This window comes from Pristiophorus japonicus, chromosome 17 (assembly GCF_044704955.1).
Source record: "Pristiophorus japonicus isolate sPriJap1 chromosome 17, sPriJap1.hap1, whole genome shotgun sequence".
In the NCBI taxonomy this organism is placed as follows: Eukaryota; Metazoa; Chordata; class Chondrichthyes; family Pristiophoridae; genus Pristiophorus; species Pristiophorus japonicus.
In genome coordinates this window covers 62628894-62645501 of record NC_091993.1, presented here as the reverse complement: position 1 = coordinate 62645501, position 16608 = coordinate 62628894, and the positions used below count along the sequence as shown (strand labels likewise).

The window sequence follows — 16608 nt, the reverse complement described above, 5'->3', positions numbered from 1 at the left end:
AGCAAATCCTGACCTTTTCCCCCCATCCCATCCCCACTACCCCAGCAAACCCCTTCCCCCCAGAAAACGTTGACCTCCCCACCAACCCATCCCCCCACCCCAGCAAACGCTGACCTTTCCCCTCAGTCACACCAGTGCTGGCCCCTGCGTTCACTTACCCATGAGGCCACTCTCCATGCCGTGTGCTGTTCGACCCCGGGCGGCATCACCAGCGATCCCGGTCCCAAGCCCGATCGTTGCATTTTCCAGCAGTGGCATGTTCACATGACATCTCGAGAGCCAATCGCCCGGGTTCAGCCCTCAGTGTGAGAGCAGAGGCCAGGTATTGGAGCACAGTCCTGATTGGGGAGCAGTTCACAGATATCTGCCCCAATACTTAATTACCCCTGTTACTTATTTAAAAGGGCAACCTCTTCCACCATGGCAGGACGCTCACATTTCCTGCCCTCGTCCCTCTCCCCTGGCTCAGGCCCCTCTCCCATGGCCCTAGTCCCTCTCCCCTGGCTCAGGCCCCTCTCCCCTGGCCCTGGTCCCTCTCACCTGGCCCTGGTCCCTCTCCCCTGGCCCTGGTCCCTCTCCCCTGGCCCTGGTCCCTCTCCCCTGGCCCTGGTCCCTCTCCCCTGGCCCTGGTCCCTCTCCCCTGGCTCTGGTCGCTCTCCCCTGGCTCTGGTCGCTCTCCCCTGGCTCTGGTCGCTCTCCCCTGGCTCTGGTCGCTCTCCCCTGGCTCTGGTCCCTCTCCCCTGGCCCAGGCCCCTCTCCCCTGGCCCAGGCCCCTCTCCCCTGGCCCAGGTCCCTCTCCCCTGGCCCTGGTCCCTCTCCCCTGGCCCTGGTCCCTCTCCCCTGGCCCTGGTCCCTCTCCCCTGGCCCTGGTCCCTCTCCCCTGGCCCTGGTCCCTCTCCCCTGGCTCAGGTCCCTCTCCCCTGCTCCCTCTCCCCCGGCTCGGGTCCCTCTCCCCCGGCTCAGGTCCCTCCCCCCCGGCCCTGGTCCCTCCCCCCCGGCCCTGGTCCCTCCCCCCCGGCCCTGGTCCCTCCCCCCCGGCCCGGGTCCCTCTCCCCCGGCTCAGGCTCCTCTCCCCTGGCTCGGGTCCCTCTCCCCTGGCTCAGGCCCCTCTCCCCTGGCCCTGGTACCTCTCCCCTGTCCCTGGTCCCTCTCCCCTGGCTCAGGCCCCTCTCCCCTGGCCCGGGTCCCTCTCCCCTGGCTCAGGCCCCTCTCCCCTGGCCCGGGTCCCTCTCCCCTGGCCCGGCTCCCTCTCCCCTGGCCCGGGTCCCTCTCCCCTGGCCCGGGTCCCTCTCCCCTGGCCCGGGTCCCTCTCCCCTGGTCCCTCTCTCCTGGTGCTGGACTCTGGTTCCAGGGATGTCGCCCTGTCCTTCACCCGTGAGCCCGGCCCCACAATGAGCGAACCTCCTACAGTTCAACAACAGCAAATAATGGAGCAATCCCCTGGAACCGACTCAATCCATATCCACTCAGCCTGCTGCTGCCACACAAACCCCAGCTCCTCTTTGACCATGAGCTGAACTTTCTACCCCCAATACCTGGGCCTGTCGAAAAGATTGGATTGGTGCACCTCTAGACGCTCATGATTGTATGGCCCCGACCTCTGACCCCCAAACAATATCCCCGGTTCCTGACACAAAGCCTCTGACCCATGACCCCTGAACCCGACTCCTGGCGTCTGACCCCAGGTCTCTGCTCACAGCCCCTGAACCCAACATCGGGCTCCTGACAACCCCACTCGCTCTTTATCCCCTCCCTCTCCCCTCGAGCCTGCTCCGCCATTCAATAAGATCAAGGCTGGTCTGATCCCGCCCGCTCCCCATAACCCTTGACTCCCCTATCATACAAAAATCTGTCTATCTCCACCTTAAATATATTCAATGACCCAGCCTCCACAGCTTTCTGGGGCAGGGAATTCCAAAGATTCACGACCCTCTGAGAGAAGAAATTCCTCCTCATTTCCGTTTTAAATGGGCGACCCCTTATTCTGAAACTGTGCCCCCTAGTTCTAGATTGCCCCCATGAAGGTGAACAGTCTCTCTGCATCTACCCTGTCGAGCCCCCTCAGAATCTTATATGTTTCAGTAAGATCGCCTCTCAATCTTCTAAACTCCAATGAGTATAGGCCTAACCTGCTCAACCTTTCTTCATAAGTCAACCCCTTCACCTCAGGAATCAACCTCGTGAACTTTCTCTGAACTGCCTCCAATACAAGTATATCCTTCCTTAAATAAGGAGACCAAAACTGTACACAGTACTCCAGGTGTGGCCTCACCAATACCCTGTACAGTTGTAGCAGGACTTCTATGCTTTTATCCCCTTTGCAATAAAGGCCAACATTCCATTTGCCTTCCTGATTATTTGCTGTTCCTGCATACTAACTTTTTTTGTTTCATGTACAAGGACCCCCAGGTCCCTCTGTACTGCAGCATTTTGTAATCGCTCCCCACTTAAAGAATAATTTGCTTTTTTTATTTTTCCTACCAAAATTTTCCCACATTATACTCCATCCACCAGATTTGTGCCCACTCACTTAGCCTGTCTATATTCCTTTGCAGATTTTTTGCGTCCTTCTCACAATTTGCTTTCCCACCCATCTTTGTATCATCAACTTGGCTACATTACACTCGGTCCCTTCATCCAAGTCATTAATATAGATTGTAAATAGTTGGGTCCCCAGCACTGATCCCTGCGGCATCCCACGAGTTACTGTTTGCCAACCAGAAAATGACCCATTTATCCCGACTCTCTGTTTTCTGTTAGTTAGCCAATCCTCTATCCATACTAATATATTACCCCCAACCCCGTGAACTTTTATCTTGTGCAGTAGCCTTTTATGTGGCACCTTATCGAATGCCTTCTGGAAATCCCCTTTATCCACCCTGCTCAAAGAACTCCAGCAAATTTGTCAAACATGATAAAACTGACTCTGCTTGATTGACGTGGAAGCAAGTCATCCTTGGTTCGAGAGACTGCCTGTGATGATGATGACTTCTTTAATAATGGACTCCAGCATTTTCCCCAACGACAGATGTTAGGCTAACTGGTCTATAGTTACCTGCTTTTTTCTGCCACTTTTTCAAATAGTGGCGTTACATTTGTGTTTTTCCAATCCGCTGGGACCTCCCCAGAATCCAGAGAATTTTGGTAGATCACAACCAGTGCATCCACTATCTCTGCAGCCACGTCCCTCCCCCTCTCCCGTCTCAGTTTTCCGCCCTCCCCTCTCACAGTTGATTCCCTCCCCCTTGTTAGATCTCTTAATTTCCAATGAAATACGAACTCCGATTGTAGTTTTAATGTAACTTTATTCTGGCAGACAGCAACAAGCTCTTGTCCTTCTGAGACCACATGGTCAAAATGGCTGTACTTATACCTGGATCAATTTACAGAAAAGAACTCGCCTTCTTTGACCTTATTGGCTTAATTAATAGTCTTTTAACCTTTTAATTGGCTCGCTACCCAAGGTCCTAAAATGTCAAGTTGATTGATGACTTAATGCAACATGCTGCCACTCACGTAGCATCTCTGACTTGGTGTCTGTGTATTCTCTCAGCCTGTCTAAATGCAGCCTGATTGAATTCTCTATCAATCCACCCTTTGATTCTTTCACAAACTGAATCATAAAACATCAGCTATCACTGGTTAAGCATTCTACAAAATAATTTCATACATGTTAATAGAGTTTCTTTCTAAAATGTGTTGATGTGTTTCACCACATGTCCGGACTAGTAGCTTCCACACAAATTTACACCAACCCGAGTTCCATCGTGGCTACAATGGAAGTCTGGTTTTAGTAGGTTAATTAACCTTATTCCAATTTAATCCAAATCAATATCTTAGTTCAACCAGTAAACAACCTTCCCTTAAGCATAACATACTCCTGTGCCACGTACAGACGGTCTGCTGGGACCTGCAAGGTGTCTCACATGCGGGACAGCAGCTACAGCCGGTCTGGTTGCAACAACATTTAATCAACATAAACAAACAATATAAAAGTAAAACAATTACAACAAATAGAATTAAACCTTCCACCAATGAAGTTCCTATTGAACCTAGCCATTCAGTGGCTCCGCTCCACAAAGTGAATGATGGGGGTTGCTTAAGTTTTTCTACCTCCTTTTGGATATGCTCCGCTAAGTGGGTAATTTCTTCGGAGCTATCTGGAATGTACTTGCAACACTCAGTTCCGAGTAGGGCGCAAGTACCTCCCTTTTCAGCCAGGATGTAATCAAGGGCCAGTCTATTCTGTCGGGCTACTGTGCGGATTGCTACCATTTCTGCATTGATTTTAACTAGGGCCTCTGAGGTATCATTGGCTACCCGTTCCACAACGGATGCCATGTTAATGGATTCCCTTGCCAGTCTGGCGGTCCCATACCTGGGGATCAGAATAGCAAAGAACCTCTCTGTTTCTGTGATAGCTCTCTTAGGACGGTGTAAATGTTCCGACAGTGACTTTATATGATACATATAAGGTACAATGTAGGCTAAATAGCAGGATCCCGTCCAATTCTGGGGCAGCCAAGTGTTGGCCTTGTGGCCACACACCCAATAGGTGCCATTATAGGCAATGAATGTTAGCTGTTTCTTTGTCAGCAACACTCCGGGGCCTGTCCATTTCCATCTGTTTTATTCAGAATCCCCGTTACGTTAAAAATTCCCATATCGGCCCAGTTTGGACGGTTCCATGGCTTAATTATATTATAATTCCGGGACAGTTACTATACCCCATATTTTGGCCTTCTTTGATGTTTCTAATCAGACAGACCGATTCTCCCGGTCTTCCTATTCCCGTTGTATTAATGATAACAAAAAATGGGGGCCGTTTAGAATTATTGTAGCACGGTTGCTATCCCCCTTCAAAGGTAGTCAGATTGTAACCTGCTGACTTCCATTTACGTGCCCAGTTTTCCGTATCCTGAAGCGCATTGCCTGTTTTGTTTTGATTAATTATCTACTCAGCCATTTCCGAGATATTCAAGGGAACTGGCCTCAAGGGAATCCCTCCCTTTGAGTGAATAGGAATATGCGCACACACCCAACAACTAGAAATGTTACCTTGTTTGGCATAAATGTATGACATATATAAAAAGGTATTTACATGTAATTCCCTTGCTACCCTACTATTTCCCTTTGGTGCAGAGGATCGGCTAGTAAGAAGTAGGCCTATACCTAGAATACCTACAATCAGTAATACAGTAAATTTATGCATTTTTGGCAAAAAGTAATTATCCTTATTAGATTTCAGCTTCAGTTATGGGTGCTCGTTTAACATGTGAAGCGTGGATCCAGGCTTTCTTTCCTTGGACTTTAACAGCTGCCTGGGTGGTCAATAACACTTGATAAGGTCCCTCCCACTTGGCACCCAAAGGTTCTTTATGCAACTTTTTCACATACACCCAGACTCCCGGGATGATGTCATGTCCTCCTTCGGGTGGATTACCCCAAGCTGCCGATACCTGTCGGGAAACAGAACCAATAGCATTGGTTAAGTTCTGACAGTATGATAACAAAGTGTCACTCATTAAGTGAACATCAGCTTTCCGTAAATCGATAGCTCCTGGCAGCGACATGAGTCTTCCTGTTATAATTTCAAATGGGCTTAGACCTGTAGTTCTGTTCGGGGTTGCCCTAATGCTACATAGCACTATTGGTAGTGCCTGGGGCCATGGTGTTCCTTCTTGGTGATATTTGGCAAGCTGTTGTTTCAGAGTTCGATTCATTCGCTCTACTTGTCCTAATGATTGTGGATGATAAGGACAGTGTAAATCCCACGTAATGTTCAGTAACCTACAGACTTCTTGGCAGACAGCACCTGTGAAGTGTGTTCCCTGATCTGAGTCAATGCTACTCGGGACTCCCCATCGGGGAATGTAATCCTTACACAAGACCTTTGCAGTGTGATTGGCTGTGGCTCTTTTAGTTGGGACAGCTTCTACCCATCTAGAGAATCTGTCGACCATGACAAGAATGTTAGTGTATCCTTGGCATGAAGGAAGAGATATATAATCAACCTGCAGATGCTGGAATGGTCCGACAGGGGCAGGGGGCCTCAGCTGGGGCATTACCGTGATGGGTCCAGAATTATTTTTCTGGCAGACCACACAGCGGTCTGTTACGAGCTGGGCATGTTTTTTAAATCCCCAACCCCACCAGCTTTTCTGGAACTGTGCCGTCATCTGTTGTGAGGCCAAGTGTCCCCACGAATGGATCTGTTGGGCTAAAAAAGGCATAAGCGTTTGTGGCGCGACTGGCTTGTCGGTAACTCTTTGTCTCCAGACACCATCTTCACATAGCTTAATTCCTGCCTCAATCCATGTCCATTTTTCCTCTCAGGAGCCCTCGCCTTGCATTGTTTGAAGGTTTCGTGTCAGAGTCCTGAGTGCTTTCAATCTGCACATCTGTGTTGGTTCTTCTGGAGGAACGCCCTGTGAGGCGGCATCTTTAGCTGCCTGGTCGGCTAGGGCATTTCCCTGTGCTGCCGTGGTATTTTCCTTGGTATGGGCCTTACACTTCAGGATGGACACTTCCTAAGGTAATTGTATGGCCTCCAGTAAATCTCGGACTTCTTTTCCATTTCGGATAGGTGTACCAGCAGCAGTGAGGAATCCTCTTTTACGTCATAACAGACCAAAGTCGTGAGCGACTCCAAAAGCATAATGCGAATCTATGTAGACATTAGCTGTCTGTCCTTCTGCTATTCGACATGCTTCTGACAGGGCCCGTAACTCAGCCTGTTGTGCTGACGTTCCTGAGGGTAAACATCCTTTTGCCACTACCTCATATAAGGTTGTAACTGCCCATCCTGCTTTTCTGGTACCATTGTCAACAAAGGAGGAACCATCTGCAAACAGGATGAGGTCTGGGTTGTGCAGAGGCTCCTCTGCTGCTAAGGCTGCTTCTTCTGTTTCTTTTAAAATCTCCACGCAGTCATGCTCTTCACATTCTCCCCCCTCTTGCTCCCTCGATTCTGACATTGGGAGCATAGTTGTGAGATTAACCGGGCTGGCCCGGACGATATGGAGATTAGGAGCTTCCAAAACTGCTGTCCAGCGGGTCCATCGAGCTGCCGTCACCTGAGACATTCTATTCATAGACAGCAAAGCGTGTACGGTGTGGGGACACTTGACAATCAGCTTTTGGTCGAGGACTAGACCCGCAGTGATCATTATCGCTCGACATGTAGCTTCCATAGCCCTTAGGCAACTTCCCCACCCGAGGGCTACCGCATCCAGTTTTGCCGAATAATAGCCAATAGGTCTTTGCCGATCCCCATGTTCTTGTATCAGTATAGCTGTCATATATCCTTCTTTCTCATGAACAAACAGGGTAAATGGCTAACCACTAGCGGGATTCCCAGAGCCGGTGCCGAACACAAAGCCTTTTTCAAACTCAGGAAGGCCTCTTGCTGTTCCTTAGTGAGGGTGATGGCTTCTTTAGAGGCACGTTTCCCCTTTAAAATATTATTCAATGGCTGAGCAAGCTGTGTGAAGGAGTCAATCAAATTTCTGTTAAAGTTACACAATCCCAAAAAAGACCTTAGTTCCTGAATAGTGGTGGGTTTTTTAGCAGCCCGAATGGCTGCAGTTCTATCCTGGGTAAGTTCTCTCTTTCCTTGTGAAATCTTTTGTCCCAGGTATACAACCTCTTCTTGGGATATTTGTGCTTTGTCGATGCTGGCTTTATATCCTTTCAGCCGAAGGTGGTCCAGCAAAGCTCGTAAATCTTGTTCATGCTGGTCTTCCGTGTTTGAAGCTAGCAGGATATCGTCTACATATTGGATGACTGTGGATGACAGGGGAGGTAATTCTCGCAAATGGCTTTGTAAAGCCATGTGGAATACCGTAGGGCTGTTGTGGAAACCCTGCGGTAACCGGGTCCAAGTATACTGTTGTCCTTGGACCGTGAAAGCAAACCACTGTCGAACCTCCGATGCCAGAGGCACCGACCAAAATCCGTTGGCCATATCTATAACCGAGAAATATTTATGTTCCGGTTTGAGGGCATTAAAAATGGTGGAGGGATCTGCGACCAAAGGAGCTTTTTGATCAATACACTGGTTAGCTTTCCTATAATCGACAGTCAAACGCCAAGTCTCATTAGATTTCTGTACCGGCCACACGGGGTATTGGAGGAGCTATGTGTTTTAATAAGCACCCCTTGTTTCTCCAATTGCTGAATAACCGGTAAGATTTTTGCGATGGCAGTTGGACTGATGGGATACTGTTTAGTGCATGGAGGCTTGGTCCCGGTAAATGACGCAGGCTCCATCTGGAGTAGGCCACAATCGTTCTTATCTTTAGCCCATATCGGGTGTTCCTTCAATTCTTCTTTCTTCAAAGTTCTAATTGACCATGTCACCCGACCATCCTTGAAATGCAACGATGAATCTACTTGGATTAGAACGTCCATTCCCAAAAGGGGTTGATCTACTGGGCCTATCCAGACCGGCGTGGTTAGTTCATGTGGACCCAGCCCTATAAGTATCGGTGTTGTCCTTTTAATTTCCATTTTATGGCCCCCAACTCCATAGGCTGTACGTGCCCTACCATCCAACGGCAAAAAGTCTCCGTATTGTAGGGGTAAGCATGTTAATTCCGCCCCTGTGTCTAAAAGACAGTCCACATCCTTATCGCCCACCCTCACAGTTATATATAGCCCATCTCCCCTTTGTTGTATTAGTGCGAGGAGGGGGGCCAGGGTGGGCTATCCCAAGTAACTCCTTCTGTTGTTGTATTGTCAGTCGCTTAAATGCTTCTATGAGGTCGTTATCTTGTGACAAGCCTGGTTTGTTGGCTGAATTGTATCCCTGGCTGCGTCCTCTTCCCCAGCCACGACCTTTCTGTTTTGCCCTGCACCTCTTGGCCCAGTGACCTTCTTTCCCACAATAATGACATTTTCCGGGTAATTTTCCTAATGACTGTTTATCGGAATCCTGGGATTTCCATCCCATAGCCTGTACAGCTCGGACTTTAGCTCCCATATCCCGATCTAATTGGTTACATTGATCCACCAACTCTGCAAAGGTAGTTCCTCTCCCTTCCCAGTGCGGTAACACTACCTTAAGCATTTTGGACAGTTCTGGCTTTAGACCTGCCACGAAAGCTGCTTTCAGGGGTCCAAACACTTGTTCATCCATTTCCTCATCCGTATTATTCATACCCCCGAATGTTCTAACCATGTGCATCTAAACCACTCCTCTGTTCCTTTCTGTTGGCAGGCTACAATTTTTCCCCAGTCTGCCTTAGCTGGACTGAAGGCTTGCAGCCAGTGTTTAATCGCCTCCCATCCTGCGTCTAATTCTTGCTCATCCTGCCCCAAAGCTTCCTCTACCTTGTCGTGCAATTTTCTTCCCTGTGTTTTTGGCACCATTATGGTCAAAATTTGCACTCCGTCCCAGGGATGAAGTTGATATATATTTCTTAAGCGGTCCAATTGGTCCCACGTTTTCACTCCCCCTTTCTTTGGATTGGGCAATTCCTTGGACCATTTATCAATTTTCTCTAGGTCTGCCAGATCATGAACTAAGTATTTTTCGTACACCCTTTTCCTCGTTTCTTTGGTTCCGCCCTCATCCGGAGTCTCTTCTGATTTGACTACAACTCGTCTTTTTTTAAACGGGGCAAAGCGCATCCCTAATTCTTCATCCTCCGACCCTGTATTGTCGGAGGATTCAGAATTCGTATCTATTCCTCGGTCGTGTCTTCGGGTTTGCGCTTTTAATTTATCCAAACATGGGTACCCTGGGAATTGACCGATACATTTTCCTTTTCCTATTACTGTCTCTTGACCTAATGATTTTTTTCCATTCTTTAATTTCACCTTTAAGATCTTTAACTTCCGCTTCCAGCTTTTCAAGTTCAAGCTTTTTCTGTCGCAGCTGTGCACAAACTGGTTAGTTCTCGATCATGTTCGGAACCGCATTATAATTTCATTCCGCTTTCGAATCTGTCCCATAACCGCTAGGGACCATCTGGTTCGCTCTTTATTTTTCATACGGGTCGTTTTTCCCCAGACCCTTTTAATCTCGTCCAAGGACCATTGTCCTTTGGAGGTTCCGTACTTTTGTTCGATCTTAATACAGGTTTTAGATAAGTTGAATTGTTGCTCTATGTATTCTTTCAACTGTTCGAGAATTAAATCTAGCGAAACTTCAGGTGGTGCTTGCCCACCTTTAACAGTTGTAGGCAATTCTTTGCTCTTATCTCCTGCTGCCATAATATTGATTTCTTTACTGGGGTCTCGAGTCGTCGGCTTTCTTGCTGATCAATAGGTCGGTGATTAATTAACTAACACACCGCCAAAGTTTAGACGTCTATGGGACCTCGAGCCGACTACCAACCGGAGGGTTCGCAAACCGGAGGCTTTCGGAATCGCATAGAAGAAGAGGCGAATTTAGACTTTTGACCGAGGACTTTTATAAAGAGGAGTCCTTACCTCAGTATGTAGGTCCGATGTCCAAAATTCAGTTTCTTCCCTCAGCGATCCTGTTCGTGACGCCAAAATTGTTAGATCTCTTAATTTCCAATGAAATACGAACTCCGATTGTAGTTTTAATGTAACTTTATTCTGGCAGACAGCAACAAGCTCTTGGCTTTAAGCCAGGTCTTTGTCCTTCTGAGACCACATGGTCAAAATGGCTGTACTTATACCTGGATCAATTTACAGAAAAGAACTCGCCTTCTTTGACCTTATTGGCTCAATTAATAGTCTTTTAACCTTTTAATTGGCTCGCTACCCAAGGTCCTAAAATGTCAAGTTGATTGATGACTTAATGCAACATGCTCCCACTCACGTAGCATCTCTGACTTGGTGTCTGTGTATTCTCACAGCCTGTCTAAATGCAGCCTGTTTGAATTCTCTATCACCCCTCCAGAGACTGAGCTTTAACCCATCCTGTGGGACCCTGTTCCACACTCAGTGTGTCCTCGGCCTCTCTTGGCCTGTAGACCACCCTCCCTCTGCTGTGACCCAGCTCTTCCCCACACGACGCTCTCACACACTGTCTCCACATGGAACTGTTTTACACAGTGAGTGCTGGCAGGCTATTCGGCATTGAGAGTATCGCAGCCAAGCACCCCGCACCAGTCCCGGGATCACAGCTGGGGATCCCTGGGTCGTTTTCCACTCTTACACCTTGGTGTGCCTCAGCCCTCTCACTGCCACTTCCAGGAGCACCCGACAAGTGGCATGGAGCGGGGGTGGGGGGCAGGTGGGGCGGGGGGGTAGGGGGTGGGGAGCAGGAGGGTGGGGACCGGGGGATGAGGAGCGGGAGGTGGGGATGGGGAGCGGGGGATGGGGAACGGAGGGTGGGGAACGGGCCCTTCCCTGTCCATAAGGCTCACACCCATGCAGTGAGGGCCGTACAGAACCTCCCCTCAAAGTGCTGCGGCCCTTTGAAGGCTGCCATTTCTACAGCCTCTTTCATAACCTCAGGACGTCCCAAAGAGCTTTACAGCCGATGAAGTACATTTTGAAGTGCAGTCATTGTTGTAATGTAGGAAATGCGGTGGCCAATTTGCGCAAGGCAAGCTCCCACAAACAGCATAATGAGAAAAATGACCAGAAAATCCGCTTTAATGATGTTGGTTGAGGGATAAATATTGGCCCCAGGACACCGGGGAGAACTCCCACAAACCTCTGACTCAGGCGCGAGAATGCTGCACCCTGAGCCAGGGCTGAGGCCTACACACAGCGCCTGCTCCATCCATGGTGGGTATAACTGAGGAATGTGCAGGCTAGGCAGGCTGTGCTCAGGGTATGGGTGTGGCTCTGTGCTGGGCCTGGCCACAGCAGCGGGAATGCCCCCTGACCCAGCTGTGTGATGGGGCCCACAGCTGGCATGTGGGACTGTGGGCTGCCCCAGCTGCCCTTCCGTATCTCGGTGGGCGTAGTACTGCCCCAGAGCACCCAGCAAGTCCGCCTGATGTCACAGATTTCCCCAGCCCTCGCCAGTCTGGTGCCCCGAAAGGATTCATTTAACGTCTCAATACATTGCTGATCTTAGTGTTTGAAATCAATCTGGAACTAACCTAACTGGCTGCTGTCGCACTGAATCTGAAGAGGATGGTCAATCCCTGACTATGTTATCCATCTCTGTCTCTGTCTCCCTCTCTCTCTTTCTCATTCTCTCCCTCTCTCCATTTCTCTCCCTCTCTCCATTTCTCTCCCTCTCTCCATTTCTCTCTCTCTCTGTCTCCCTCTCTCCATTTCTCTCTCTCTCTGTCTCCCTCTCTCCATTTCTCTCTCTCTCTCTGTCTCCCTCTCTCCATTTCTCTCCCTCTCTCCTTCTCTATCTGTCTCTGTCACTCTCCCTCCATTTCTTTCTATCTCTGTTTTTATCTCATTCCATTGATCGTGTTCTCTGTCTATCTATTTCTCTCAATGTAGAAAAAGCACATTTCATGTCCTCAGCCAATGAAGTACTTTTGGAGTGCAATCATTGTTGTAATGTGTGAAACGCGACAGCCAATTTGCGCACAGCAAGCTCCCACAAACAGCAATGTGATAATGACCAGATAATCTGTTTTAGTGATGCTGGTTGAGGGATAAATATTGGCCAGAACACCGGGGATAACGCCCCTGCTCTTCTTCAAATAGTGCCATGGGATCTTTTCCATCCACCTGAGAGAGCAGACGGGGCCTCGGTTTAACATCTCATCCGAAAGATGGCACCTTTGACAGTGCAGCACTGCTCTGGAGTGTCAGCCTAGATTATGTACTCAAGTCTCTCTGTCTCTTTATCTATCCCCCTCTCTCTGTCCCTCTATATCGCTATCTGTTTCCTTTCTTTCCACTCTGACTCTAATGCTCTTTGCTCCCCGCAGCTGTCCCTGTGGCCCAGTGAAGATCGGACCCATCGGAACCAGCTCCTCCAGGCAGGTGAGGCTTCAGCATGTTCGAAATAGTGAAACCGCCCCAGGGTGGAGGAACAATCAGACCACAGGGATTTAATACAGAAAGAATTGGTGTCCCTGTCTCACCTAATCGCATCCCCAGAGTGACACACAGTACGTTTTAGACAAAGGATTCTTTTTAAATACAGGCACTTTTATTTAGGCAACAGACTGGCTCATTGTGGGATCTTGCTGTGCAGCCAATTTGCACACAACCCCTGCCTCCCCCGCCCCCAAAAAAGTAAATTGGAAGAATGACTAGATAATCAGTTTTTTAGTGACGGTCGAGGGATAAAGGATGGTTAGGATACTGTGGGGCCAATTTTCCCCAAATACTTTAGGCGCTAAAGAGTCTCCAAGTTGGCCAAGATGGGGGCCTAGTTAGCCTGCCTTTAGCGAAAGACGCCATCTTGGTAAAGGAGTTGAAACGCCCACTGGGAACGCCCACCCGAGGATCGTTAAGGCTCTGATTGACAATTACAGTGGCCACTAGCGCTCATTAAAGAGGCTGCACGCCATTTTGCTGGCTATCGCTGAAATTAATGACCTTTCCGAACAGCAACCAGCTGGACAGGAGTAAACAACTCCTTGCTGAGGATTGAGAGCACTACTTAGAGCCATGCTCAGCATTCAGGGCTCACTTGCCGACTGACATCACGCGTTTGAAGAGGACTTTTGAAATACATCGGGAGACTTTCTGGGACACTTGGTCAAGACTTCATCATCAGACATTTATTCCGGGATTTCTCTGAGGACTTCTCCAAAAGCGAGTGAGCGCGGTGCTACTGTACGTTAATGGAGATCCTGTAGGATCCACCAGGAGAAAGGGAATGCTCGGTCAAGTGGATGGTGCTAGGGCTCCCCTCGGTCATGGGGATGTTGCTAGGGCTCCCCTTGGGCTGGGGGAGGAATGGGAGGAGGTGAGGCAGGCAGAGTAACACCAGCTGCTGGAGGCGAGAGGGACAAGAGGGTGAGGTGGACTCCAGATTCATGGTGACTTGCGCCACAATCTGCCGATCATGAGAGACCAGCTGTTAGCACCAGCAACTGTACCAGAGGGACTAATTCAGGAGCCTCAGGAGGAGGAGGAGGTTCAGGAGGAGGAGGAGGTTCAGGAGGAGGACAAGGCAGACGAGGAGGACCAGTGGATTCCAGATAGACAGGCCGCTCCTGGGAAGAATGCTCTGCCAGCTAATTCAAGCCCGCTGTTGAGCGACATCCTCCACCATCAGACTGCAGAGCACATTTGCCATGAAGCCTTACCTTCCATGACTGAGGATCGATCAAGATGTCCACCTCTTTACTCAATCCTTTCAACCCATTCCCCACAAAGATCACAATAAAACCGATCACCGCTTCCACCACGACCCAATTACCACCACCTCCACTTATCTGGAGCAAAAACGATGTAAAAATAACAAATCCAACATCACTTACAAATATCTATAACCCTTCCCCCCGGGGGCTTGCCCCAGTGACTATCTATAATCCTTCCCCCCCCGGTGCTTACCCCAGTGACTATCTATAACCCTTCCCCCCCGGTGCTTACCCCAGTGACTATCTATAACCCTTCCCCCCAGTGCTTACCCCAGTGACTATCTATAACCCCTTCCCCCTTGGTGCTTACCCCAGTGACTATCTATAACCCTTCCCCCCGGTGCTTACCCCAGTGACTATCTATAACCCTTCCCCCCAGTGCTTACCCCAGTGACTATCTATAACCCTTCCTCCCGGTGCTTACCCCAATGACTATCTATAACCCTTCCTACCCCAGTGACTATAACCCTATAACCCCTTCCCCCCTGGTGCTTACCCCAGTGACTATCTATCACCCTTCCCCCCCAGTGACGATCTATAACCCTTCCCCCCCCCCCGGTGCTTACCCCAGTGACTATCTATAACCCTTCCCCGCCGGTGCTTACCCCAGTGACTATCTATAACCCTTCCCCCCCCCCCCGGTGCTTACCCCAGTGACTATCTATAACCCTTCCCCCCAGTGCTTACCCCAGTGACTATCTATAACCATTTCCCCCTTGGTGCTTACCCCAGTGACTATCTATAACCCTTCCCCCCAGTGCTTACCCCAGTGACTATCTATAACCATTTCCCCCTTGGTGCTTACCCCAGTGACTATCTATAACCCTTCCCCCCGATGCTTACCCCAGTGACTATCTATAACCCTTCCCCCCAGTTCTTACCCCAGTGACTATCTATAACCATGTCTCCCCCCCCCCCCCGGTGCTTACCCCAGTGACTATCTATAACCCCTTCCCCCCCTGGTGCTTACCCCAGTGACTATCTATAACCCCTTCCCCCCCCCCCGGTGCTTCTCGGTGATCTCCTCCCACATGTGCTGCATTAGTTGCCTCTGTGGCCTCCTTCCCCCCGGCGTGTAGAGGACCTCCCTCCTCCTCCATCAGGACCTCTCGTGCTGTCTCTGAGAACTGGTGAGCCCTCTCCCTCGGTCTCTGAACCATCCGGATACGTGCCGCTGTCTGTCAGTCACACCCTCAGTGGAAGTATGTGTAGAGGCTACACATACCTCTCCTCTATAAACAGATGGACACTCGCTGTGTCCCCTATAAACAGGTGGACACGCGCTGAGTCCTCTACAGGTGGATGCACGCTGTGTCCCCTATAAACAAGTGGACATGCACTGAGTCCCCTATAAACAGGTGGATGCACGCTGTGTCCCCTATAAACAGGTGGATGCACGCTGTGTCCCCTATAAACAGGTGGACATGAGCTGAGTCCCCTATAAACGGGTGGATGCACGCTGAGTCCCCTATAAACAGGTGGACACTCGCTGTGTTCCCTATAGAAAGGTAGACCCTCACCTGGTTCCCCATAGAGTTACACCTCTTGCGGTGGCCCCTATGAACAGATGGGCCGCCCGGCATCATGTTGCCCGATAACTGTCCACGACAAGCTCCAGGCCCAGTTGATGCCGGCGGACTGGTTTTAACGAAATGCCACGCGAGCCTATCCTCACACACTGGGTGCAGTCCAACACTGGTGCCACGGCGTGCGGGTTTGCCATGGGGAGCCTGCCCCTTTAAGGAGGGGCCTGCCCCTTTAAGCTGCCCCGTGTTGATGCAGCTGGCGCGATGTCAGGTTGCACCTCACTGTGTTTGGGCTTGACCTGTGCTTTTGTTTGTTGATCATAGATGCATTGGACGTCAGCATCCTGTTGCCGCGTAGACTGGAAGGACAGGCTGCAGCTGTCCTGTGTGCTGAGCTCGGATTATTGAGCGCTCCCTCTGTGTGTCTGGGAACTCCACCGTCAGCAGCACTGCGGGCAACATCACTCTTCCTCCGGCTGTTCCCCTGAACTAATATTTTTAAATAGTGTGTGACATTAATAAAAGGAATGACATTGAGAATTGGCAGTCAGCGAAGCAAATAAAAACTATACACAGGTCTGGAAGTGTCTTTATTCAATAGCAAATTGCTCACATTCTGCAGTGAAATGGGTAAGGCAACAACAACATGCATTTATATAGCACCTTTGACGGAGTAAAACGTCGCAAGGTGCTTCACAGGACCGATTTTCGAACATTTGTCACCGAGCAACATAAGGACAGATGAAGAGGTCGGTTCTAAGGAGAGTCTTAAAGGAGGAGAGAGACTTAGAGAAGCGGAGAGGTTTAGAGAGGGAGTTCCAGAGTTTAGGGCCTTGGCAGCTGAAGGCTCGGCCACCGATGGTGGAGTG

The 16608-nt window shown here is 49.8% G+C and overlaps 1 protein-coding gene across 3 annotated transcripts in view; it reads left to right on the top strand.

Moving 5' to 3' along the window:
- LOC139227761 (myosin-binding protein H-like) overlaps positions 1-16317 on the top strand; it is a 65475-nt gene extending 49158 nt beyond the window's left edge. For all 3 annotated transcript variants that reach the window (XM_070858765.1, XM_070858767.1, XM_070858766.1), the window contains 2 exons: positions 12828-12882; positions 16064-16317. In XM_070858765.1, coding sequence (XP_070714866.1) covers positions 12828-12847 — 20 coding nt within the window. In that variant the 3' untranslated portion in view covers positions 12848-12882; positions 16064-16317. The remainder of the gene's footprint in view (positions 1-12827; positions 12883-16063) is intronic.
- Positions 16318-16608: the final 291 nt, after the last annotated feature.